Source organism: Monomorium pharaonis, chromosome 1, assembly GCF_013373865.1.
Source record: "Monomorium pharaonis isolate MP-MQ-018 chromosome 1, ASM1337386v2, whole genome shotgun sequence".
NCBI classification, from domain to species: domain Eukaryota; kingdom Metazoa; phylum Arthropoda; class Insecta; order Hymenoptera; family Formicidae; genus Monomorium; species Monomorium pharaonis.
The window spans coordinates 38003769-38029405 of NC_050467.1; the positions used below are offsets into that span (position 1 = coordinate 38003769).

At 36.4% G+C, this 25637-nt stretch overlaps 4 protein-coding genes and 1 long non-coding RNA gene across 9 annotated transcripts; 2 read left to right on the plus strand and 3 right to left on the minus strand.

The window, feature by feature from the left end:
* Positions 1-72: 72 nt before the first annotated feature.
* On the plus strand, positions 73-2230 carry LOC105839166 (EARP-interacting protein homolog). Its single transcript, XM_012685283.3, has 6 exons — positions 73-296; positions 487-712; positions 870-1087; positions 1193-1374; positions 1456-1752; positions 1831-2230. The coding sequence occupies exons 1-6, from the start codon at positions 243-245 to the stop codon at positions 1991-1993; spliced, it is 1140 nt and encodes a 379-aa protein (XP_012540737.1). The 5' UTR covers positions 73-242; the 3' UTR covers positions 1994-2230.
* On the minus strand, positions 2154-4021 carry LOC105839167 (RNA-binding protein pno1). The gene is made up of 3 exons (XM_012685284.3): positions 3786-4021; positions 3071-3157; positions 2154-2755 (listed from the first exon to the last, which is right to left on the minus strand). The coding sequence occupies exons 1-3, from the start codon at positions 3876-3878 to the stop codon at positions 2225-2227; spliced, it is 711 nt and encodes a 236-aa protein (XP_012540738.1). The 5' UTR covers positions 3879-4021; the 3' UTR covers positions 2154-2224.
* A 252-nt stretch (positions 4022-4273) lies between these two features.
* Positions 4274-5899, plus strand: LOC114253799. The gene is made up of 2 exons (XR_003625275.2): positions 4274-4646; positions 4852-5899. It is a non-coding gene; the product is annotated as an uncharacterized LOC114253799 (long non-coding RNA).
* A 1235-nt stretch (positions 5900-7134) lies between these two features.
* Positions 7135-23180, minus strand: LOC105839161 (serine-rich adhesin for platelets). Of its 5 annotated transcripts, none has more exons than XM_036295406.1 (11): positions 22514-23180; positions 20424-20560; positions 19806-19934; positions 19529-19695; positions 19163-19379; positions 16284-19085; positions 15812-16189; positions 13145-15631; positions 12127-12247; positions 11489-11928; positions 7135-11172 (listed from the first exon to the last, which is right to left on the minus strand). In XM_036295406.1, exons 3-11 carry the CDS (start codon positions 19930-19932, stop codon positions 11081-11083), a joined length of 6831 nt encoding a protein of 2276 aa, XP_036151299.1. In that variant the 5' UTR covers positions 19933-19934; positions 20424-20560; positions 22514-23180; the 3' UTR covers positions 7135-11080. The 5 variants fall into 5 exon arrangements, with proteins under 5 accessions (XP_036151299.1, XP_036151298.1, XP_036151297.1 ...); XM_036295405.1 differs by having other exon boundaries at positions 7135-11153; positions 13001-15631; XM_036295404.1 differs by having other exon boundaries at positions 13001-15631.
* Positions 23181-23314: 134 nt separating this feature from the next.
* Positions 23315-24656, minus strand: LOC105836931 (cytochrome c oxidase subunit 6C). Its single transcript, XM_012681322.2, has 3 exons — positions 24501-24656; positions 23875-24032; positions 23315-23514 (listed from the first exon to the last, which is right to left on the minus strand). The coding sequence occupies exons 2-3, from the start codon at positions 24030-24032 to the stop codon at positions 23436-23438; spliced, it is 237 nt and encodes a 78-aa protein (XP_012536776.1). The 5' UTR covers positions 24501-24656; the 3' UTR covers positions 23315-23435.
* Positions 24657-25637: the final 981 nt, after the last annotated feature.

The following is a 25637-nucleotide window of genomic DNA, read 5'->3' on the forward strand; positions in this document are numbered from 1 at the left end:
TCTACACGTGAAATATCATATTATAACAGTTGAGCAACATTACTAGATTTTCCGTTGAATCATGCTGTTGATTTGTTGGTTCTATAAGTTAGAACCAATCATGTTTAATAACTGTTGAGTCTGCTACGAAGATTGTTCACCATGTGTTTTTGACAGGCTCTAAACTTGGCTTTACATTTGTCACGTTTATCTGACAAATCGGATTTTCTGGAGAGCTTTATTAAATATATATAATTGCATGTATGGTGGTAAAAATGGAAAATGATAGTCCTGTCATATATGGACTTGAATTCCAGGTACAAATCTATTATAAATTAATTACAAATTTTAAATAAACCAGGCTTATTAGTAAATCTTTATTTTATATTATTTCATTCCAAAAAATTCTATTTTCTGTCTATTATTTATTATTTGCTATATATATATTTAATGCTTTTTATCACACATATTAATAAATTATGTAAGAAATAACATTTTATGTTTTAGACTAGAGCACTGTCGGCTCAAACAGCTGAGACAGATATCGTAAGATTCTTGGTAGGAACACAATCTTTAAAATTCAGTAACAATCAGGTTCATCTAGTGGAACTTAACGAAGAAACGGGAAACTTAAAAACGCAAGTGTTTCAGCATCCAATAGGAGAAATTTGGTCTTTACAGGCTTCTCCAACTGAACCTGATGTATTTATTACGTGTTACAATACCTTGAATGGTAAATAAACCTTACTGTTGCATATTCAATTTTGTAAAGCAATTTTATTTTATTATACAAGCTGAAATTAACCAATTATGAACTTTTGTTATTAATAATTATATTTGGTGGTATGAAATAAATCTTTCAATGCTTTAAAGATCCTTTATTCTTCTAGAGGAAGGTACCTGCCAGATGAAAGGAGCTATTTGGAAATTTCCTGAAATAAAAGAATACAACAATGATATTCTGCAGCTCAACAAGTTAGCTGATATTGACACAACTCCTTATGGCACTGATCTGAAAACTATCGCTTATCACCCTATGGAAAGCAATAAGGCCGTATCAGTAGTGGACAATAATTTTGTTTTGTGGGATCTGACTGGAAGTCCACAGGTTTTAATTCTTTCTTTTTTTTTAATCAAGACTACCTTATTAATATTACATTAAATTTATGTTACTTGTCAAACTGTTGTCTCAATTTTTTTATATGCCATACAGGTTATAGTATCGGGTACTCTAGCAGGTAAGGGTCAGCCACGATTTACGAATGGTAAATGGAATCCTCACAACGGTGCTAATCAGTTTGTAACCTTGAATGATAACAATGTACGTGGCTGGGATTTTAGAAGTCCGGCCAATGCCACTTGGTCTATTTTATCTGCACACTCGCAAATCATCAGGTAATAATGATAATGTAAAAATTGATTCTTGATAGAGGATCTTGTTCCTACTTCTCTCTCATCGTGCAATTCGTTTCTTAGGGATTTAGATTTTAATGCGAATCGTCAGTATTTCCTATCTACTTGCGGTGACGATGGATACATGAAGTTCTGGGATATTCGACTTCCCACAGAACCAATATTGTCACGTATGGAGCATTCGCACTGGGTATGGAATATAAGGATCAACCGTTTCCATGATCAGCTTGTTTTAACATCTAGCAGCGACTCTAGAGTAATATTATGTAGCATTGCATCTATATCGTCTGAGCCGTTTGGACATATGGTATCAGCTGAAGACGAGACTTCGCAAAGCGAAGTGTCCAGTGGGAAAAAAAAGTAAATGAATATATCGTGGAATAATTTCTTAGACAATTTCCATGTAAAATACAAAATTTTATGTTTCTGACGTTTTAGATTAGAGGATGGTTTGGTAGGAAGATATGAGGAGCATGAAGATAGTGTGTATGCAGTGGAATGGTCATCTGCTGATCCCTGGACATTTGCCTCTCTTAGTTATGATGGTAGATTAGTTCTAAATAAAGTACCGCGTAAATATAAATATCAGATTCTTTTATGAATCTACATTCGACAAGAGAAGTGGAAGTAATGTTACTATGCCTTATTATTTATTTAAATATGTAAATTTAATTTTGCACCTATGCAACATATGTACAATATTAATAGATTGTATAGACCTGCATGCAGGTCTATACAATCAGAAAAAGACATGAAAGGTATAATTTTATAATTTTTATTAACAAATATGTGTGTATACATGTATATATGATACAAATAAATAGAAACTACATTAGAACTGTTGCGAGACTTTACTGGCTATATTTCTTAATCGTCCATAAACCTTGGAGATTGGGCTACCTAAAATTAAATCACATATCGCCCAACGAGCCAATTGTATGTTCTGGTAAGAACCAAGTATGTGTATCTTGCTGTCTGCCAGCACAATTCTGGTTTTTGTTACGTTTTCAATTGTAAATTTGGTTCTTCCACCTTTGCCCGCCAATCTTCCAATTGCTCTAGACTGGTGATCTCCTTTGAGTTGTTGCCTAACATCTTGTATCTCAAAGGATTCCACAAAGAGATCGTCCAAACGCAACAGAGCTAGAGCATCCTCCACCTCAAATCCACAGATGAACGCTTTCACAAAGTCTGCCGCCTTCTGTAGATACGAGAGGTCCGATGTCTCCGGTGCCGTTCTGATTTCCACATTTCTGGTCTTCAGATTAAATCGTATTTGCAACTTTAGATGTTCGGTGATTGGTGTAAATATCTTCATCCAGTTTTCCTTCAAAGGTGAGTATCTGTGCGCTGGTACTGATATCTGCAATAAAAATAATTCATTTAAAATTAAGTTTACATGTATTATATATTTTTAAAATCTTATTTAAAGGTAACTTTAATCAGAGAATAAAACTAGATCAGTTTCGATTAATTTTAATTGATAATTAATTCAATCAGCAGTTAAATCAATTACTAATAGTACTTACAAATCAACACAGGATTATTCTATCTTTATCTTTCATTAAATATCATAGTAATGTTCTGCTAAAAAGTTCTCTGTATTTCGTTAAAAGATATAAAAATTGTTTTCATGATTTACTTTTGTGTTATGTTAGATATGTATCACATATATTACCTTTCTTTGTTCTCCATCGTGTATATTCTTGACTTTCTTCTGAGGTGAGTGCTGCTGTACTTTTCCCTTTATTCCATTAACCTCAACCTAAAGAAAAAGAAAACTTTAGTATTTTTCAGAGAAACACAAATCGATACAGGGATTATTTCATTTTTGTCTCAATATCAAACTAACACAGAATGATTTTTGTATCATATATTTCTTGTCAAAAAGCTTATTTATTATAATATAAAATAAATACCTAACTCATTTATTTAACTTTTCAAAGCTGACATTGAAATCTGCAACAATAATTGGCACTGAATCTATGAAAATTTATTTAGATACTATTCAGATATACAGATCTAAAATATTTAATTTACAAACAATAATAGAACCTGTTTAGGTTTAGGTTTAGTTTTATTTGTATCAATTTCAAAGAATAAAAATGACAATTTGGATAAAAATAAACACTAGTTCAATTTAACAACAATAATGAGATTTATGATCAATCGAGATCATAATTGATCAACAATTAATAGATGCATCATCAATTTTCGAAAAGTTAAATCTATGAAACTACCATTATACTATCATTATATCTATAGTTATTATAATATAATCACAAAAAATCACGAAAGATACGATTTTCATGGAAGAATTTCTTTTATCAAATATAATTATTCCTTAAAAAAAAATTGTCTTGAAATTTAGAACTCTACTTAAAACAAAATACCTCCATCGTGCAATCATTGTTGGCGTGACGTTTCTTGGACGTTTTCGTTGTTTTATCCTCCTGCCAAGGCTGCTGATGCGTCGCAGTACTCATTTTTCGTGTGGTTTCTTCTTTACACAAATATTTGTTGTTTTTCTTTTTTGGACTAATAACTGATTCTCTATCAAACTGTATCGAATACACGTGGCTCGGTAATATCAAAATAAAATGGATCACGAAACGGGAAGAGTAAAACCATAGAGAAACCTAAAACCTGAGAGCAGCCACCGACTGCCACCAACGTCACAGTCATGGCCTCTTTCATGTGACTCAATGAGTCTGTTCGCGTCACATGCCCCAACATGCTCCTATTCACCCCATAGCACTCCAATACGTTGATTCCGATGATGCCAACCTATTAGAATGCGTTGGAGTGAGTAGGAGCATATCGGAGCATGGCGACGCGAACAAACCAAATGATTCAGGTGTGGAGGGGAGTGGGGGGACTTGAATCCGGCGCCATCTAGAGTCTCGAGAGTTCGGTGATTAATAGCAGAGAAAAACCAGAGCGGTCATCACGTCGTTTTAGGTGTTTTCATCCATCAGCGCCTCTATGTGCACAAAAATGTGCACATTGAACTATGTAGTCAAATGTCTATGAATCCCGTAGGTATACCTACCAAGCTGAAAAGAACAAGTTTTATAACGGAAATGCTTGCTGTGTGGCAAAAATTAAGCAATGCATGGTGGCCAATAAATTTATTATGAGAGCGAAAAATTGATTGGTTATTGTTACGCAACTCGTGTAGATGCCATAAAAGCGATGGCAACCTCGCGATTCGCGATAGCGAAGCTATCCTTTCCACTCAGCTTCCTTTTAGAGTAAAAACTCATTTTATATCTACTCTTTCCAGCAGAAAAAAACATTCTTACATCTACGCTTTATGGAAAAAAAAAAATGTTTGCTTGACTGACACGTTAACAGTTTTGATAGAAAAATTTTTGTTATAAAATCATATAATAATCGATAAAATGACAGCAAATTATATATAGAAATTATTTTCAGAATTGTCTTTTTTTCTTTCAGAATTGTCCGGCCGTTACTGCTTTAATATTTTTACGTGACTGGATTTAATAAGCCGAGATGTTTGCGCTATGTAATTTTCGTTGATAGCAAGACTGAGGAAAAATGCTTCAATTCTCGATAACATCTGATCTGAAAGATCAACGGAATCCGTAGGTCGTTCATCCACGTAAATAATTCTCGTGATGCATATACAGAAGACTTGTTTGTAAAATCATTCTACTTTGATATGGCAAGATTACTGGAAAAAAAATTGATACGAGACGCAAAAATCTTATCAGCAATTCTTCTTCACCTTTGATCAGACGTCATCGTCCAGGAGAAATAGCTGACGTGGATATACGTACTATAATTAACCCTCGAATCCAATCTACGATGGGTAGTTTTCGTCCTGCTTAAAATATATTATCCTTAATTTTTTGTACAACCGTGATACTAAACAAGGGGGGGGGGGAGTAACGTAATAATGGTAGTTTTTTTTTTTTAAGGGAAATGTTTAAAGAGTACATATGAATTTTTTCAGATTTTTAAAATCATCATTTTATACTTATACGGTTATAGAGGCAAAGACGAAAACGACCAATAGATTGGGTTAGAGTGTGCTGAAAAACACGGTTGGGATTAATGGTTAAAACACGCGATTAAAAAATTTTAAATATTATTAGAACAAAGATCTAGGGACTAAAAATTACGATATCTTAAATGACTTAAATACAACTTTTATGTAAGATGTAAAAATAAAAAGGTTCATCTACTAATTTGTTTTTTCTTCTACATTAGATGAACCTTTATATATATATATATATATACTTCAACTTAAGAAAATAATTCATGAGAAAAAATAAACGTTAAATTTTTGTATTATATCAATTAATAATTTTTACAAATAATAACAATGCAAGAGCAACTGTAAATCGTAATTGTGTATGTAATCTTTATGTAACTGTTTTCGATGGGACGAGATCTTTTGGAAGTATTGGTGAAATGAACGCTGCAAGAGTTGCGATGTAATTATACTTGATGGTAAAATAAAAATAACAATGTAAAATTATACGTAATTACTTATACGTGCGTTAGATAGCATATAACAATTAGAAGATAACGAATTGCTTTGATGAAAATGGGTAGAATATATAATACAAAACAAGCAAACGCATCTGGTTTTTTTTATAACACATTTTTCATTGTCTTATAAGTCTATGGTAATTAATAATTAATAACAAGAAAAAAACCTTCATCAATGTGTCTACAATAATTATTAAAAGATACAATTAGCAAATTACTATGTTGTGTATTCACTTTGTGTAATAATAGGTAATAATATAATTGTAATATTTTCTCCATATAATCATAGCGCGATATCTCTCACGTGCTCAATCGTTTCTACAAATATAATATATGGTATCTAATTCTTTATTTCATGTATATATATATATTTATATTTATATATATATATATATATATTTATCCACTTGGATTATTATCAATTGTTTACTTCCTTTTTACTGCTATTTATATATTGTATAACCAAATACTAAAAATACAAATGTCTTGTATATAGCAGGTTTTAAAGTCATCAAACCACAATCCCAATCTGGTGATCTTAAAACTCACATCCATATACATAATATTTCTTGCGGCCATGCCTACAAAATTAAGGAGCTCGTCATAAGCGCGCGCGCGACTATAATATATTTATATATAAACAGACGTAAAAGATCATTTGTTATCAGCATAATTATTGTAGATTGCGCGTAGATAGTAGAGCATGTAAACTTTACATCGTTACACGAACCACAAAGTATCAACATCAATTTTTTTATTGAGCTTTTCACACATACACCCGCTTCTTCAAATTATTACCGATGGCTATGCCTAACTGTACTCTTGTACTCGACATATCTGATCTTTGGCGCATTGTTTGAATCACTTCCTTCTCCTTTACATTACATGCACACAAATGCGATTATTACGGCAGAAATACTTTAGAAGCTCCTTAATTATGCGTGCGCGCTAATGTCCGCTTATATTTAAGATATCTGTATTTACACAAAGAGCTTACTCTTGTTTATAATCTATACAATCAATATAAATATAATATTCAATGATAAAATTGTAACATAATAATGCCTAGCCTATCTAATGCGAAAGAGAATATTTTTTACATCGAAAATACAATCCTTTAATTACCTCCTGTAATATTCAGCAATTAAATTATTATATATTACACTCGTTCCTATTTGCGTTATAGGATACGGATGAAATCAAACGCGCGAAAGTTCTGTACCCATCTCTTCATATTTTTTTATGTACAATCAGGTTGTGTAGATTTCCATTCAAATAAAATAAGCATGCTATTATATACATGATCCAGTGTGTGTGTATGTGTGTGTTTCTTGTCTCTACAATAGAAATAAATTCTAATAAACAAGCAATATTTTAACTGAATAATTTAAATTGATATTGAAAATAGGAATAATTTCAACGAAGCTACAATCCAAGAAGCAGTCTCGGTCTCTCTTAATTGTTTTGGGCATAGATCGGTGAAATTCGTTCCTATTTTAAATATTATTAAATTCAATACTTAATCTTAGCGGGGAAAAAAGCATTTTCATTAAAGAAGTGGTCGCCTGGTAGCCATCAAGCCTTTGGGAAAAAAATATTGAAAATTTTTTTTTATGCACACTACGTAATTGAGCACTGAGCTTATCATATTTTGTACATTCTATGTTTGTAACAATATTGTTACGACAATCTTTTTTTTATCGTGTAATAAATGTTTACTTGATCTGTGACAAGAAATCGAAGATTTATGCAAAATTATCTATACTCAGAAACAAGATTATTACTTTAATAATCATATTAAATCACTTTAACCATTTTTAACGACATATACACATTAGTATAATTCATAATTACAATCATAGACAAATACCCTAAATAGAACATATTTATTGATAATGACGTGACACAGAAAGTTGTCTACAGAGCGTGTAACACACATGAAACACTTGAAAATTAAAGGGTATTTGTAGTTAAGATAAATTATTATCAATAACGAGTTATTGATGTATATGTATATATAATTAATAAATTATTCATGATATATATTATTTGCTAAATGATATCCTAAATTTGATTTGTCGTGCGAAAAGAAGGATGTCTATTATCGGAACGGATAAGAAATGCACATTCTTATGAAAAATTTGAACAGTGCTACATGATGACTACTACAGGCTTAGCTAGAACTTTAAAGATTCTCAACTGTAAGTTATATTTATACAATATAAAACTAGATTATCTGTTCACAAAAACAATAATCGATATAAATCACATACATAGATTTACATTTGTATATACGTATGCACATATATAATTCAATGTAGTTTTAAATTTGTATAAGAGTTAATATATCAATTACATGAATGCGAGAGAATTAATTAATAATGACAATTACGACTTCTTGCACGAGTTTAATTATTACTAGTTTAATAAAAATTTAAACAGTTCCTATATATACAACGGGTAGTGCTTTTTGTCTTTACAAGAAATTATTTACAAAATATATTCATTCATATATTACCTATATCAAATTAACATTTTTTTGTATTAATTAGTTCTTATAATAATTATTCTTATCATCTTCACATATACACGCGTGTCTTCCAACGTTCACTGTATTTATCGTTTCATAAATAAAATAAATCTTTTTTTCAAAATTCCTATATCCCGGCCTCTGCAATATTATAACTCAAGACGAACCTCGTACTGAAAGACTATGTTTGATAAGTCTGAAAAACAAAAAATACTATAATAATTTAAATACGAACTTAATCGCTACATTGTTATGATTAAAACATACATTCATCTCTGGAATATAATTACAAATGTGAAAAATGGCTCTTTCGCGTTTGTTATTATCCTTATATACCAATATGTTAATTTATTATTCCCAGTATTTAAGATATAATTGTGATAATTGTCCAAGTATCAGACAAACATCTCAAAAACATTTTCATCTTTCGCATAGATAAGTACGAAAGCGTTACTGCTTTGTGTCTTGGCGTGGAGCTTACAGCATATGGCAGAAAACTAATTTGTGTGAAAAATTCATATATCATTATTTTATATGTATATATGTATATATGTGCATTCTTTACTTACATGTATATACAGAAAACTTTTTATAACAAATAGAGATGACACACAATAAATAAATATGTATACACAAAAACAGACATCGTCTAAACAGAGTCTATCAGCAAAGTCGTCAGAGAATAGCAATCTAAGCTCCACCAGTCAATAAATTTATCCACGGAAAATATGTATTTTACTTACGGCAGTAAAAATCGGATTTGCATTTTTTAATGCCTTAAAAATTTGGACTTTTTTTACCGTTTATTATTTTGTACTGATACAATGAACGAAAGGAATTATATGAGAGAAGATGATTCCCGAAACATAAATATTTAATTTGGGTTTTCCTTAAATTTTCTTAAATCTCTATAAAGCTAGTTTTTCCCCTCTCCTACATCTAATAACGACGTTAGAAAATTGCACATCGAAGAATGAAATTTTAGTATTTGTCGATAGAATGAAACATTTGAATGGTAAAAGAAAGTTACATACAATATCTCGGCAGTTTTGGAGTTAGTTCAGTTACTTAGATCATAATGTGATGCATTGAGCAAGTCATATCTGAGTAACTAAACTTTGCTGCTCATAGGAGTACAGCATGAATGAGAACGCTAGACGGTGAAAAGATAATTAAAACAGGTTGCTTCTAGCTTGTTTTTCACATACATACTGTTCTTAAACATTTAAGGGGGGAACTTCAAGTAAAATGAAATGTTTAGCATTTTCAAATTTTGCTTAAAGTGATAGGAAATTTTCTCTAGAATACGATAGGAAAAATTAGAAAGTAATCAGAGACCTCCTTGTACCTTATTTTTTTAAAAATAAAATCGCATTAGGCGGAGCACTCAGCCTTGTCTACAATAAAGAATTAAGCTTTAAGTCGTAAGAAATTGCCAGCACTCGACAATCACAATTAAGTGTATTTATAAAAATCGACTGTGATTAGTCAGTTTCTTATTAAAGTTTAAATCTTCATTGCAGACTAGGGATCAGGTAAACGAGGGCTCGTCGGGCACTTAGCCTTCGGTTCCTTTGTAATAAATTTAATGTTAATTTAATGTTCGAGGAACAAGAAGATCTACTTTATGGCCCTGGAATCGCAGATTAGCAAAAAATTGTAGTAAGTTAAAATGAATTACGATTTTTTTCACGATTTTTGTTACTCAAACTTTAAACGTGTTTTTCTCGAAATGCAAAATTTCGCACGCCGTGCAACGTAGCTCAAAAACTAATCTTTAAATCTTTATGAAATTGGTATATTTTATAGGTAATTGGTCTCAGCATAACGTGCTCCGATTTTTAATTTTCTAATTTAAAACAACTGTTGTTATTAACAATTGTTTAAAAAAACAAAATCTTTTTTTCTTCAAAATTTCACTATTTTTGCAAATTTGCAATTTTTAATAAAATAAAAATGTGATGCTGACGGTTTTTACATAAACTAAAGAATTTATTTTACATTTTCTGTTTCAGATTATTTTTGTGATCTGTACGCTGCACGGCGCATTTTGCAGACACCATTTTCAAGCCACCATTGCACCGTTATTATTAAAAATTGAAGTAAAAAAAATATAATTTTTATATTGTAATATCCATAAATTGTACCTTAAATTTTAAATCAATCAACGCATTAAAAAAAATTCTTGAAAAACAGGCCGTTTACACGAGGTTCCCCCCTCAAGGATGTAACAATTAATAAGGAATGATTCATTAAAAGGATGATTCATTCATACAAAAACTTTCAAAACTTGTAACAATATAATTCTTATTTATGCTCTAGAAAAAAGAAACAAGATAAAAGAAAGACACATGAAAAAAAAAACACAGAAACGGAATAGATGCTGTTCTTTTATGCGTGACTAACTTAATATCGAACGACAAAATGTTTTACAGCACAAGAGATGCTTTCACACCGTCTAGCACTTCTTTTTAATACGATACTCCCGATACATATACAGCAACGTTGTGCGCTATAGTGTGACGCATACAGTTTCACCAGGTGGGATCCAGCCACACGGCAATTAAATACCCGTTTGTGTTGGATTTACAATCAGACAGATAGGCCTTGACGAGCGGTAGCTAATCACTGTCAAGGTCACTTCCCGAAGGTCATTTGTTTTCTCGGGATATTCGCCTCCGTTTCGCTTGCTCCGCCGTCTCCGCCGTTACTAAAACAATGTTTTCCCGCTGTACGAGGTGTTTTCAGTTAAAAAAATAGTATATAAAATATACAGCACTAAAAAACATCTATATTTCTCATTAATAATTAAGGTGTCAAACTTCACTATATATTTGACATAATGACATGCTAGAAACTTTAAAAGAAGAATTAAAAATTAGCTCAAATAGAATCAAAACTGCAAATATTTGAATAAAATAAACCCTACAGTAACAGTAATGCTAAGTAGACAGCATGCTTGTCGACGATAAATTGATGATTGCAAATCTAGAGATTAAATGCAGTCGTGCACCCTTTAGGGGGTGAGCTGAGTCAATTACGTACCAGCACCACTACGAGTTTTCCTTCTGTTAACGTCGTCCGAGGATTTGGACGCGCCTCTAGTGTTGCTCGCTGGTTTAGCTAAAGGTGAAGCTGTATTCTGCCGTACAGACCTTCTCGTCGTTACTTCGCCCACGGACTCGTTGCTGGATACGGAAGTACCCCGTAATCTCTCCTTGCCAACGGTAACTGCCGCCGCTGCCGTTGCCACTGCCGCCACCGTCGCCGCCGCCATAGTAGCAGTAGTAGTAGTGGTAGTAGTGGTAGTAGCAGTCGTAGTCGTGATTGTTGTCATCGTCGTCGTCACCGTTGGCGTCGTCGTTATCGTCGTTATCGTCGTCGCAGTTATTGTCACCGTCGCTGTCGTCGTCAACGTCGTCGTCACGGTCGCCACACTCGGTTGCTTGGTGGTTAACAAACGGCTCTCTCTTTGCACTCTATTACTGGCATTGAAATTTGATGTATTACTGAATTTAATTTGACTGCCAGAAACAGCTGTGCTTAAATTCATTTAGCTTTATAAACTAATGAAAAGTTTATCTTACGTTAAGCAGAACTACTCTTAAATCTCCGAGATTAGAATTTTCTTTTTTTATTTTTCTGTTTCAACCGTTAAAAGAATGCGTTCAATGGTTGCTTACTTTTGATCTTTGGGTTTTGGGGAAGCAGCGGATGTTTCATCTGATAATCGTACTCTTGCTTTTCCTACAGACTCAATCAATGGTTCGTCATCAGACGAATCTACTTCTACCACAATGGGACCTAAAAATATAAAAATGTTTATGTCACATATAAGTCTGGCCTAAGTATCATAAATCAGACAAATCTGTGAGAGAAATAGATAAATTTAGAATTAAAAGCACACTAGCGCGAAATTGAGAGAGATAGCTATATGTCGAGTTGTAGTATCTTTTTGTTCTTCATTTTAGTTTAAATTATTGCACCTCCATATCAACAGTTATATTTTTGTAAATTTACGATTTCACAATGTGACGATTAGTATTCTCTGGTATATCAATCTTATGATACATCCTAATTTTCATACGAACAGCTCTGTTTTTGGCAGTCCTTGTAATTTGCTACGGTACAAAGTTTGTAGTAATATATACAGGGTGTCCACCTACCGCATTAGCTGATAATGAGAAATTCCTTAATGAATTCGGGATTTTCTTAGCGAAAATTTAATGAAGGACTATTTTGTTTGTTTACTATATTTCTTTTTTTTAGATTTCAACATGCGCACAGATATTTAGACACATGTAAAAAGATTGAGTCGTAATCTTTGAAACTTTGGAAAGTCATCAAGTCATTCATAAAATTTTCGCTATAAAGAGAAATTTTCATGCAACTTGAAATTTGTTCAAAAATCTGTCAGTAACATTTGATGCGCTAATAGCTAAACAGCCTGTATATGTAGAAAAATATTAAATATTAAATAAAAAAGAAAGATATTTTGAATAAAATATAAACAAGACAACTACTACACACAGAGAAATAGTAGCGTGAAATAAACACCTTTCTTAGCCTTTGCCAATATGTTGAACCCCTTCTTTGATTGCTCTTCCTTGCCAGGTACTTGTTTCTTTATAGAACCAGTCTCTTCTACACCCATGCAAGCTTTAATAAGTTCTGCAGCATTCTCTGAGCATTTCCGTTTACCTGGTCTCGGCTGCGGATCGTCAGCTGTGCTCGACGCAACGGAACTCTCGCTCTCTTGCCTTTTCCGTTTCCCTATTTTTATTGTCGCGTTAGGAGACAGTTTCGATACTGTCAGTTTCGGACTTGCTTTTGCGTAGGGCGATATACTACGGCGCTCTTCTAACTTGTTAGGACCGTGAGGGCTACTCTTTGGAGTCTTGTTGGCGATATCTGGACTGTTCAACTTCTGCGATCGGGTTCTCAGAGATCTCTTTTCATTGTTGTCATTTGGGATATCAATCAGCAGTTGCTCCAGCAAAGATTTCGGGTGCCTCTTCACATACTCCTCTGAACTATTGGAGTTAAGTCTCTCGACAAAGTGTGGTCCCTCATCGTTGTCCTCTATACATATGACGTCCTGCCGGCCCTCGAGCTCCTGCTTCCGTCTACGTTTACGCTTGAGATGCTCCACGTCGCTGGAGTCCACCTCGGGATTTTGCGCCGCCGGACTCGGTGTCTCGTCCCGTTGCAGTACCACGGGATTGGAGTATGTGTACAAGGGCGGAGTGATCCTGATGGGCTGCGGATCCTCGCCGAGCGGTGACTGGATACCCGCGTTCAGTTCACTCGTGTCGTTAACCATCTTCTTAACCAAATCGTCCGTGACCTTTTGAAGATTTACAGAAGGCTCTTTGAGCATGACTTGCTGCTGGTGGCTTTGTACATTATATTTCTGGTTCTGTTCGGTGCACGTTTCCAGTTTAACCGACGTCGCGTTCACCGAAACGTTAATGTTTTTTGAGACCTCGAACCGATCGGTCTGCCTGGTGTCGTCCACCTTTACGTTAATTTTAGATTCTACTTTGATTTCGGAATTGCAATTTTCGCCATTCGAGCAAGAATTATCTGTCGCCGCGTTATTCGCATCATTCGCGATCGCACTATCGAGCTTCGCAGTTTCAACTTTATTATAAGCAACGTGATTTTGTATTATAGGCACACCATTATTATTATTATTATTATTAATATTATTATTATTCTGTCCGTGAGGTTCGTCGCTTAGTCTAATTGCACTGTTACTTTCTACAACCGATTTCGTGCTGTCTTCCATGTTGGATACGCTCTCCACAGTTCTCGAGCTCTCTTCGTGCTTCGAGCTTGCCTTACCCTGATCATTTTGGTTAACAGTACTCTCTAATTTAACGCTAGAACTGTCCTTATCAGAAAATTCCTTCGCTGCTTGCTGATGTGCACATTGCAATAAGTTATTATCACTAGACATACTGCTGGTTATAGACGCTGTTGTCGCAACAGTCACCGTGCCCGTCACCAGAGGACTGGGCATATTTTTGTCATTATTCGCCATATCTAAACTAGCAACCATATCACTACTATGTCCACCACCACTAACAGTTCTCGAAACTGTCGACGACGATGACGACGACGACAATTTGTCGCTAGACACATTTTTCGCGTCGTGTTCACTGGAGTTTGATATATTGCGATTCAACTGATTCTCAAAATAACTCGTTACGGACACAGGACTTAACCTTTGTGGGCCACTGGACTTGAGAAGTTCCGAATGGGAATTTGAACACATATCACTACTACTAGTTGAGGAAGGCACGTTCTTATTGGTGGTTGATAGGGAGGATGGTTCCCCCTGTATTATGTTCTTGGTGCCGCTTTGCGTCACCGATTCGGTCGCCGACGCTGGCCTATGCAGAGGAGACTCCCCCTGGTTCGGCGACTTTTCCGAAAGAGCGTCCATCGACTCAATGCCAGAGTCCTCGCCGCCGCCGCCGCTACCGACTCTCTCAATGTTCGCATCAACAACGCCAATCGACGGCACCGTCGTATTCTCGAGCAACTTTTGCTTGACCTTCGCCTCGGTTACGTTTATCTCGCCGATCGGCAAGGTTGGCTTATTCGTCGCTGGTACGTCGCCGATACTCTGCGACCTGGGAACTTCTACCGAGTTGCTGATCACTGAGCCTGGTGTGGTCTTCAGCAGACTGATTCTCTGCGACGCGTTGTCTATCTTGCTTTCCATCGTTGTCGGTTTGTCGACCTGCTTAATGTGGTTCTGAATCGTCTTCTTTTGACTGAAGCTCAACTGCTCGACTGTCTTGCTATGCCTGTTTATGATAGAGTTTGCCTCGCTCTTGGTGATTATATGATTCTTCAGCTTCTGACCCATGTTCTGACTCTTAACAGTGGCGATATAATTCTCCATGTCAGATTTACTCTTAACAGAGAGCACCCTGGCCACAGGTGGTTGAGAATTTTTCGTCATGGTTTCCATGTGCACCGGTACCTTAGTCTCGGGGTTGCTTGGTGGATTTCTCATGTCGCCTTGTTGCACTGACGATAAATTTGTCGATTTTAATCCAGAATCACTCTCGAAGGACAGACTGGCGTTTGCTTTTATATTCGGTGCCGTATTTGCAGAACTTTCAGAAGCTGCCTTCTGACTATTAAAATGTGTGACTTCTGTATTTGGAGATTCTGTAACACGTAAAAATTTATTATTAAAGATGTAACTTTGCACATAATATATATATCACAATATTAATATTTAAATATATATATTTTTTAAGATATATTCTTATATATGTATATTTTTCTACTGCAAGTTGTATTATTTAATAATAATATAGTTCCATAAAATATAAAATTAATGTTTACCTCCTAAATGCAGATCTTTTTCATCCATCAAACTTAATCGCCTTCTCTTGTCTTGAGTTAGTAAGTCTTTCTTCACGCCATTAAGCTCTGTGATTTTTGGAGCAACACTGCTCAATGAATTATTCTTCTCAATGGATGATTTACTGATGTCGCTATCGCTCGTTCTTCGCACTTCGCCAACCTTCTTGATTGTACTAAAGTCACCTCCGGTTATAAGTGAATCCGGTTTCCTTACTGGAGTTATATCGCCTTTGTAACCGAGTTTCCTCCATTTCGCTTGATTATCTAAAATTCGACCTCCCGACAACAGATTTTGTTCCCGATGTAAACCATCTCCAGATTCTGATTTCTTCTTAGAATCCCTTCTCTTTGTTTTACCTGTAATACAATTATTATATATGAACGGATCTGTACATAAATAACTAGCAAATATGACATAATATTTATGTCGCTATCGAGTAAAATTTCTTACCTCCTCCTATTTTATGTTCCTGCATGTGATTCTGTGCATCGAGATCCACTTGAGTCTTCGTTAAAGCTTGTGGAGTATTTAAAGGTTGATTCGCGATCGCAGATTTATGCTTTGAAGGAGACGGTATTCTACTATTCAGCGGTATATCGTCCATATCGCTATTTTTACTCGAACTCGGCTTTGTAGTGATACCAGTTTGTAATCGTACAGCGTCCATCGATTCTTGTTTTAAGGCATTGGATTTGGCTGCAGTGGCTTGTAACATGTTATTGCCGACTTTACAAATGGCATTGTTTACCGTGGAAGTAGACAAAGGTAATTTCGATGCAGACGAGGCGCCGATAATCATGCTCAATGATTTCTTCTGTAGCAGCTTGTTCCCATCGATGCACTCCTCCTTAATCTTCTTCAGTTTACTTCTTCTCTTAATTGCATCACCCTCACTCTCCTTCAGAGACTTCTTAACTTTTTCTCTTTGTACTACTGAAGCGTTACGTCCTCTTAAAGAAATGTGTAACGGAGGCACTCGCAGCGGTTCGTCACCAGTCGTATTCGGGACACCACCGGCGAACATTTTATTCACGGATTTGTCGGCTTTGCGCATAGGCGGCGTATTTACGAAGGAAACATCCACCTTATAAGCTGGTGTAACCGGCTCCGATTTTTCCAGTTTTAATCGCAGTTTGATTTTCTCTCCTGGCATTGGGCTATGCGCAGTCTCTCTGCTCGATTTTATTCTACTGTGTTTCAAGCTTCCTTCGCTAGCCGTGGACTTCACCGTTGTCTCCGAATCGGACTGATCCGTGTTCGTCGTTTCGTTTCTTCTTGAGAAATTGCTGTCCGCATCGTCATCGGAGAATATCGAATTTGATCTGTCGTTCGACGGAGATGGAAAGGAGAAGAAATCATCTTGATTATCCACTGCACTCTCTGGCTCTGAATCTGAACTTTCACTGGGCATTGGCTCTAAGTGTCCTGTCAGAGGATTAATCAGAAACTGTCGTATTTTTCCGGTAGAGGTATATTCCGGTTCCGGTTCTGGTTCCGGGGTTTCCTCTTCCGGTTTCGGAGACTCGGAAGTCTCCGTCTTGTTGACAGACGAAGCAATGCTAGTAGTAGAATTATTTATACGAGAGCCACATTGAGGAAAGGCACCTGAAACCTGATTCGAGACTGACAGACGTGTGGTGTTGACTTGAGCACCTTGTGGAATAGAATTGCTTTGTGCGTTCCACGTGGTCCCATTAGCATTGCTTGTTGCAGGAGACTGATAATTTCTACTAAGGATATTCTGACTCTGCCCATAACGAAAATCAGTAGTCGCACTTGTATCCGCGTTGATATTCTTCACCTGATTGTGATGCAGCTGCTGTTGTACATTGAGAGCCTGATTCTGTTGACTTAAATGCGTTTGTTGTGGTAGCGGTTGCCTCGGATAAGGCGGCGGAGTTTGTTGACGTTGACTGTTTAAGTAACCTAGCCGTTGTTGCGGGACATTTAAGCCTACCGTGGAATATTGCACCAATTGTTGATGAACTTGTTGTTGCTGCAACATTGATTGATTGATGAGAGATGCAGTTTGCAACGATGCAGCGTTCGTATTTTGTTGCTGGAGCAAAGTCGACTGTGCCGCCGGAACTTGCGAAACAATTTGTTGTTGATTTAATTGTTGCGACTGTTGTGTAAGGAGCTGTTGTTGCTGTTGTTGAATTAGCAACTGCCGTTGTTGCAATTGCGTTCTTATCTGCTGTCCATTCACCGGATGCCTGGCGGAAAGTTGATTCTGCAATTGGACCTGCGAAGTTCTATGAGCCAAATCGTGCCTAATGGGAAACTTTTGCTGGTTTTGTACTTGATTGTGTAAAATTGTCGCTTGCTGCTGCTGTTTCTGCTGCATCGGCCCACCAGCTGGTATTTGATGTACCGCTTGCGGCGGCATCATATTTTGCCCAGTTCCTGCACCGATCACTGCAGTATGTTGTGGCGGAAGCGTCGATGGCTGATTAACGTTGACAGTCGCAAACGCCGACGATGTAGAAGTCTGAGAAAGGTCCGAAATAACCGGCGGTGTCGTAGTCGTCGTCGTTCCTCCGATCAAATCTTCACTTCTCAAGGTATCCAAATTCGCTGGTGGCGATTCGCTAGGCGACGAAAGATCTTTCCTTCTTACCGTAGGTTTCTTGGTGGACTTTATGCGATTGGTAAGTCCAGGATTGTCGACAATAGCTGGCGGTAACATCTTCTGACCAGGCATAACGTTGTTTGCGTGCGTGCCAGCGTCGTTCTGTAAAAGATTCACGAGCAACGGGCTGGACAAAGCGACCTGATTTCCACTGCCGTTTGAACTCCCTGCTAAATTGGTACCGTTGTTGTTTGGTGACAGACTAGATGTAGCAATCGTCGTGGATTTGTATTGATTCGTTAATTGTCCAACGGTAGCGACCGGCTGCGTTGTCGTGTGACCGGTTGCAGCGACTGTCACCAAATTCTCTTGTGATGGATACGGAGGTGGTGGTTGCGCGTGGTGCTTGAACTGCATCGTATTTTTCATGGTTGTGGATTGCGATTCGCGACTGTGTATCGCTTGAGCAGCATGCGTCATACTGGCAAATGGGAAAGGACCATTGTAGTTGTTCCTGGGCGATACACTGGGATTAATCACTTGCTGATTTCCGGAAACGCCAGCATTGCCCGCCGACGTAGACTGTGCCGATTTCGCGAGAAACGGTGGAATAGGATCACAGTCTGTGGGTGCAACTACATTCGGAGAACGAAACTGAGGAGCTTTTTCTGACGATGTTCCTGAAATAACGAGAAATTTATATAATACACAATTTAATTTCTGTATTCAATTTTTTTTGTAATCCATAAAAACTTACCAGCTGCTATTATCTGAGCAACATTATGTAGTGTCGATGAAATGCTGGTGGCATTACTGGGCCCAGGCAAAGGCGTTGAAGGATTACTGTCAGAGGCAACAGTATTATTGGTAGCATCTCCTTGTGATTTTGCTCCGCCATCTTGCATACTTCCAGAATGTAGCACAATTTCTTGTGCGTCTCCACCGAAGCGACTGGCTATCCTTAAAGATATTACCTACGCAAAATACATAACAATATATCACTTGATATAATTATTCTTAATTTCTACAAGAATTTATTAAAAAATGGTATCATTAAGATATTAATAATAAAATGTAAATAGTTTTCCATAATCAAATAATTAGAAATTAAAATTAAAATTACCTGATCGCCTTCGACTTGTACTGAAAGTATACCAAGTTGTGTAAGTGTTGGAGAACCCTGAGCTGCTAACTCTCGGAGCCGCAGAGCAGCTTCTCTGGGTATCGAAAAAGTTACTCTGACAGAATTCCATGGTTCTATTTTATTTACCCTCAGGCCATCTCCCTTTTCTGTAAATTGCATATTATTTGCTTATTAATAATTATTACATATAAAAATATTAAAAATTATAATATAATAATATAATAAATACACTGCAAGAATAATCAACATGGTTTACCTTTGCAAAGCAAAGTATTGAGATGGTCAACAATGATTTCAAACTTTCGAGGAAACTCTGGATCTCCAAGGTCACCCTCACAGGTTACCACCGTCTCAATCAGATCACCATCACTATCTGCCGCCATGACTGTAATATTCATTATTGACATTTTAATAAGACATGTAAAAAATAATCAGTTTTACAATAATAATAAATGTAACATAATATTCATTATTTTTTAATTAAATTTTAGATGATTATAAAAGCTGTAATGTGTAATAAATATTAATATAAAAATTTAATCTCAACTTTAAAAACAAGTTGTAAAAAAGAAAGATTACATGATGAATAAAAATTTAAGAAACATTTATTTTTTGCTTTTCTTATTAAAAAACAAAGTGTCTTTTATTAATTTTTTTCAAAAATTATTTTTCTAAAATAAATTTATTCAAATTCTAAAAAAATACATATGTACATTTACTAATAATCAATAAGAAATAACAAACCAATTATTAAATTAATTCAATAAATTAATTTAAATTATAATAATCATTTCATATTTGCTTAATGTAACAAAAAAATCACAATTGCAGAAATCACACAAATGTAATGGTTATTTAATAATAAAATACGTACCAATCACAAATCACATAACTACCCAGAGAGTGTAGAAACGCCTCGGGGTATTGCTCCAATATGTGTGATGACGAGATGTCGTGTGTCAGTTGTACACCGACAGCCCCAAATCACACCAGTACTACTAATCTTGTATACTGTTGAACAAATTTGAGATTGGAACAATTAGACCACATATAGAGGCCAAACATCATTAAATTGTATCATTACTTAACACTGCGTGTGTGAATAAGCATATTAATAAACATATTAATAAACATATATAACAATTTGCAAAGTAATAATATAATAATTCAATAATTTGATAATAATAGCAGGATTATCTCAAATCTCTTGGAATAGCAAAACTAGCTTTTTGCTTAAACATGTATTTTTATGATAAAGCAACAGGCAAATGCGGCAAAATTAAACTCAAAAGTTATATAAAAATTTAAAAAGTTCTAATTAGATACACATAAATACAGATTCGTCAAGTGTATACAAAAGTGTACACGGTAAATTAAACACGCGCACGCACACACACGCGCGCGCTTATCACACACACACACACACACACACACACACACACACACACACACACACACACACACACACACACACACACACACACCACACACACACACACACACACACACACACACACACACACACACACACACACACACACACACACACACACACACACACACACACACACAGTGAGAAATCTCTAACCTTATTTTTTTTATGACAGGGGCTCGATTCTTGAATTTATTCGCAAGAGAAACGTATTCGCAAGTTCTGTTTTTACAGAAAAGTTGGAAATTTATTGGCTATCGTATGGCTTTTAACTAATAAACTTGCAACTTTTCTGTTAGAGCGGGTATTTGCACGTACGTTTCTCTTGCGAATAAATTCAAGAATCGAGCTCCAGTAATGACGAGATGTCAAAAGAAAAAAAAAGTATAGAATTCTTTGACAAGTCATGTGTTAGCTCGTCTGTATACATGATATGCACAAAATTTATACAAATTATAGTCGCTAGTAGCACAGTTAATAGTACTCCGGGTAAGTTGCAAAGCTCTACAGGTATCGCGGAGAAAAAAAAGTTTTCGGGCGAGGACCCACGTACATCACGCGGTATAATTAATCGAATGACAACGGAATGTGGGAAAGATCGAGTGCCGTCGATCGGGAAGAGCCCGTCACAATTATTCGCCGTCACAATCAATAGGAGGCTGATCGCGCGAGAATGCGAGGCGCGAGGAAGTGACAAAAACACACAGATGGGAACACACAGGCAGGCAGGCCGACGGACAGACAGACAGACACGTACGCACACGCGTGTATGTACAACAGGCGCATAAACAAAAAGTGAGGCCCGCTAGGCGTCACGAGGTTCTAATTCGTGCTCGATTTCCGGGAGGCCACGGGCAATTCCCGACCAGGGAGTCGACTCCGCCGTGGTCGGCGCGGTCAGCGCGATCCTGGCGTGCGGGCGGGCGGGCGTACGCACGCGGCGCGTTACGCGCCCCGCGGGCACGGACGGTCCCCCTCCCCGGGGAGGGGAGGGAGGAGCCGTGCCCCGTCGTCGCCGTTCGTGGCGAGCGAGCGGTAATTAAAATCCTCTGGTGCACGGATGGCCGCGGGGGCACCGTGCGCGCAGCGACATAGGGAAATAGGTTATAGAGCGCGTTTTTACGGGCGGGCGCGCGCCGCGGACGGGCGCGTCAACGGGGAAACGACGGTTACGCGGCGCGGGACGCGCGTTCCGACGCGCGCGTTAATGATTTTCGGCGAAATACGGCATCCAGACCGTCGGGATATCGGGGGGCCACCATTTTGTCCGTCGGGGGAGGTGTGCGTGAAGTGGGCTCAAGCATGCTCAAGATAGACCGTCAAAAGTCGGGGAATTATTTTTATTCCGGGGCCCCGCACGTCTCCCTCGGCGACGTGGATGTTATCGGCGCGCGGGGCGCGATACCGCGTTTCAGGCGTCGGGTCGCGTATCCACGGCCCGTCGACGGCGCGGCACGGCCAGCGGGCCTCGCACCAGTCGTCGCGCAGCGCCGATTTGATACCGTATGAACACAGGAAAATTTCAACGTTACCCCATTTCTTTCCGACACTGTCCGGGATTTCACGCGTCCGCACAGCACGGAGGCACACCGCCCGGGCACTGGTCTTAACCTAAAACACACCGCGCGGGCCCTACTTCACTCACGGCACACAGCGCGCGGCAGGGATCGCGAAAAAACTCGACATAATCGCTAATATAAAGAGACAAGTCATAAAACGCCATGAACAATAACAAGGTGCCGCCATTTGCAATGCAAGCAACTGACATGCGCAAATCAATCGCGCGGGGCATGCTGGGTATTCGACAGACGAGTACGCCATCTTGCCCTGATCGTTTTACGCGAGGAAATCTACTTACGCGTCCCCTAACCTCCAAGGTCCGTCGCGTCGCTCCCGGCGGTATCTACCATCTCTTCGTCTTCCTCCCCGCGAACGCGACCGATGCGAGTGAGAGGCGTCGTCGGGTTTCCTCGTCGCCACTCCCGCCGTTATGTCAACGCCCGCAAAAATCTCACCTTTTACCACCTAGATGAAAAATGTTTAAACCATCGATACCATCTAGAGTTGCAATTTAAATTGAATGATAAATTTGAATACTGAATATGTATCGCTGCGTGCAGCCAAGTTAAAAAATGTATAAATGCAACAAAAAAAAAAATGTAATTTCTCATTAAACGGGAATACAAGAGTTGGTTGTGCAACCGTCAAAACAATTGCCAACAAATATTTAGACAATAACCATTTAAATAGGCAGACACATCAAAATGATAAATTTAAGGATTAATCGAAATGAGATTATGCAGATTAATGTACGGTTAACAAGAAACTCGGCATACATAATAACACTAGATTGAATTTATTTATTATACATATAGATATAACACATAATTTTAGAGAGAATCATCTTTTTTAATTCTCTTCTCAAGTTTTCGGTCTTCTATTGTGCACATAAATCTACTTTTGCGGGGGTACAAAGGACTGCATGAGACCAGCCTCATTCATTATCTTCAACTGTTTCTCTGCGTCATAGGTTCTGCAAAACAAGATTATAAAATTTAGCAAAAATCTTAATGTGATACAAAGATCACCCAAAAATGTAACATTGACTCCTAGATGTTCAATTATTGTATAATAATAAATGATTTGTGTTGCTTGAACTTTCTGCATTTAGAATCTTTGCTTTCTCCTCCAAATGTATATTTTTCTCATTTTAAATGCAAAATTTTTTGGAAAATTTAAACAACATGAACAGATCTATTGTTGAATCATCTGGAGAGTTACATTGGGTTTATTTTACATTGTCTATAGGAATATTGTATAATGTTATTGAGCGCTTAGGAGCTGCTTTAAAATAGGATTAGAATAGCGGTAACATCTCAGATATCTGACATACTTGTAAAATTCGGTATATCTCTGTTTTCTCTTATCTGCAACAAGCACTTTATATGCATATGCCACACCAAAGCTAACTATCAACATCCCTACAATATTCTTTTTGATCTGCGTCATGAGGAGACCACGGAGCTGTGGTTTTGCTATTTCGGCAGTCATCTGAAATTTGCAAAATTGTTGTTACAATATAAAAAAGATAACTATACTCGACTTATCCAAATCAATAGTTCTAGACAAATGTTGCTGATTGAATCTTTTAATTGACAGTTTTAGATTTATTAATAAATCCTAGATCTCAAAACTGCAACAAGCCATGCTAATTTCTCAAAGTAGGTTACTTGTAAGCAAACATTTGTCTAGACGTTTATCTATAGTTTCTTTTGTTCTCGATACATTTGCAAGGAAATGCTTTTCAATCCTCGAAGATAACTGAAGTTTACATATATCAGTCACAAATTTATGACAGAAATATATAGATTAATACAATTCAATTGATGCTGGCTTCTACGCGAGATATATATATTATGTAACGTTTTTCATTATTGTATATTTGACGGCTTGTTTCTTTGAAAAGGATAATTCGTATGGATCAGGCTAAAGATAAGCGAAAGAAAGAATGTATCTTGCCTTGAACGATCTCGTTCGTGTGTATCGCTGTCAGAATTGTACGCAATGGAGTTGAAAAATATTGTGGAAAATATTAGACAGAGATATATTGGAGTATATCGACCGTCGGCCACAATACTCGAGAAAACAACGTCGAATCGAAGTCTCTCAAATCGTTTCCAGAACGCGACCGAATCCTTAGGCGAAGTACACATCGAGACGCAAGGCGCAAGCGTCAATTGATGATTTTCAGAAAGACTGTGCGTTTATTGGACATTGTACGCGTAAGCTTATGATTTATTCGTTGTATGGATTTATGCAGTCTTTTTACATTTATAATAAAAGTAACATAATAAATATTGTAGAGGAAAAAAAGGTTGAATTAAAGATTAAAAGAGAAAGTCTGTTTTAATCATTCAAAATTTCTTGCTTTTATAAAATATTTTGTTAAGCTAATTGAAAATTAATTGTCAAAATTTCTTTAAATATATATGGGATTATATTAAAATAATATATAACGATTAATTAAAAATTATTTATTATTAATTAATTGTTTTATATTAATTCAAAAATATTAATTCACTAATAAATTTAAAGAAAAATTTCTAGCTGTCGTATAATTATCCTTAATTTTTTTTTATGTTAACCATGCGTGAAATTAATATTTTACAAAATTTCTCCGAATTTTTATACAAATTGGAATCTTTTAAACATGTTTAAAAAAAATCTAACAAAAGAAAAATTATATATACTAAAATTTCTTATTATATTTCTGATAAACTTTTATAAAATCTCAAGTTCAAATAATAATATATATATTTGCTTAAAAATTATAGATTAAACAATTTAAGAAATTATATATATATCAAAGTCTTAAAACTTTATAGAAATTTTATATAATTAATGAATCAGTATTTCTGGAAAACGTTCCAATAACGTAATAATCGTGTAACAATTCAGAGAAACATTTATCAGAGTACAAGTGCACTTGATAAGTAAACTGTGTTCGATAAGTGAATCACTGGTTAAGTGCAGCTTCGTAATTATTATCGTCGATCTTTGTAAAGAGAAAAAGAGACGCAAAAAGTAGAAAGGAGAACGAGTTAGAAAAAGAAAGAGAGAGAGAGAGACAGAAGAAGAGAGAAGGAAAGGGTAGTT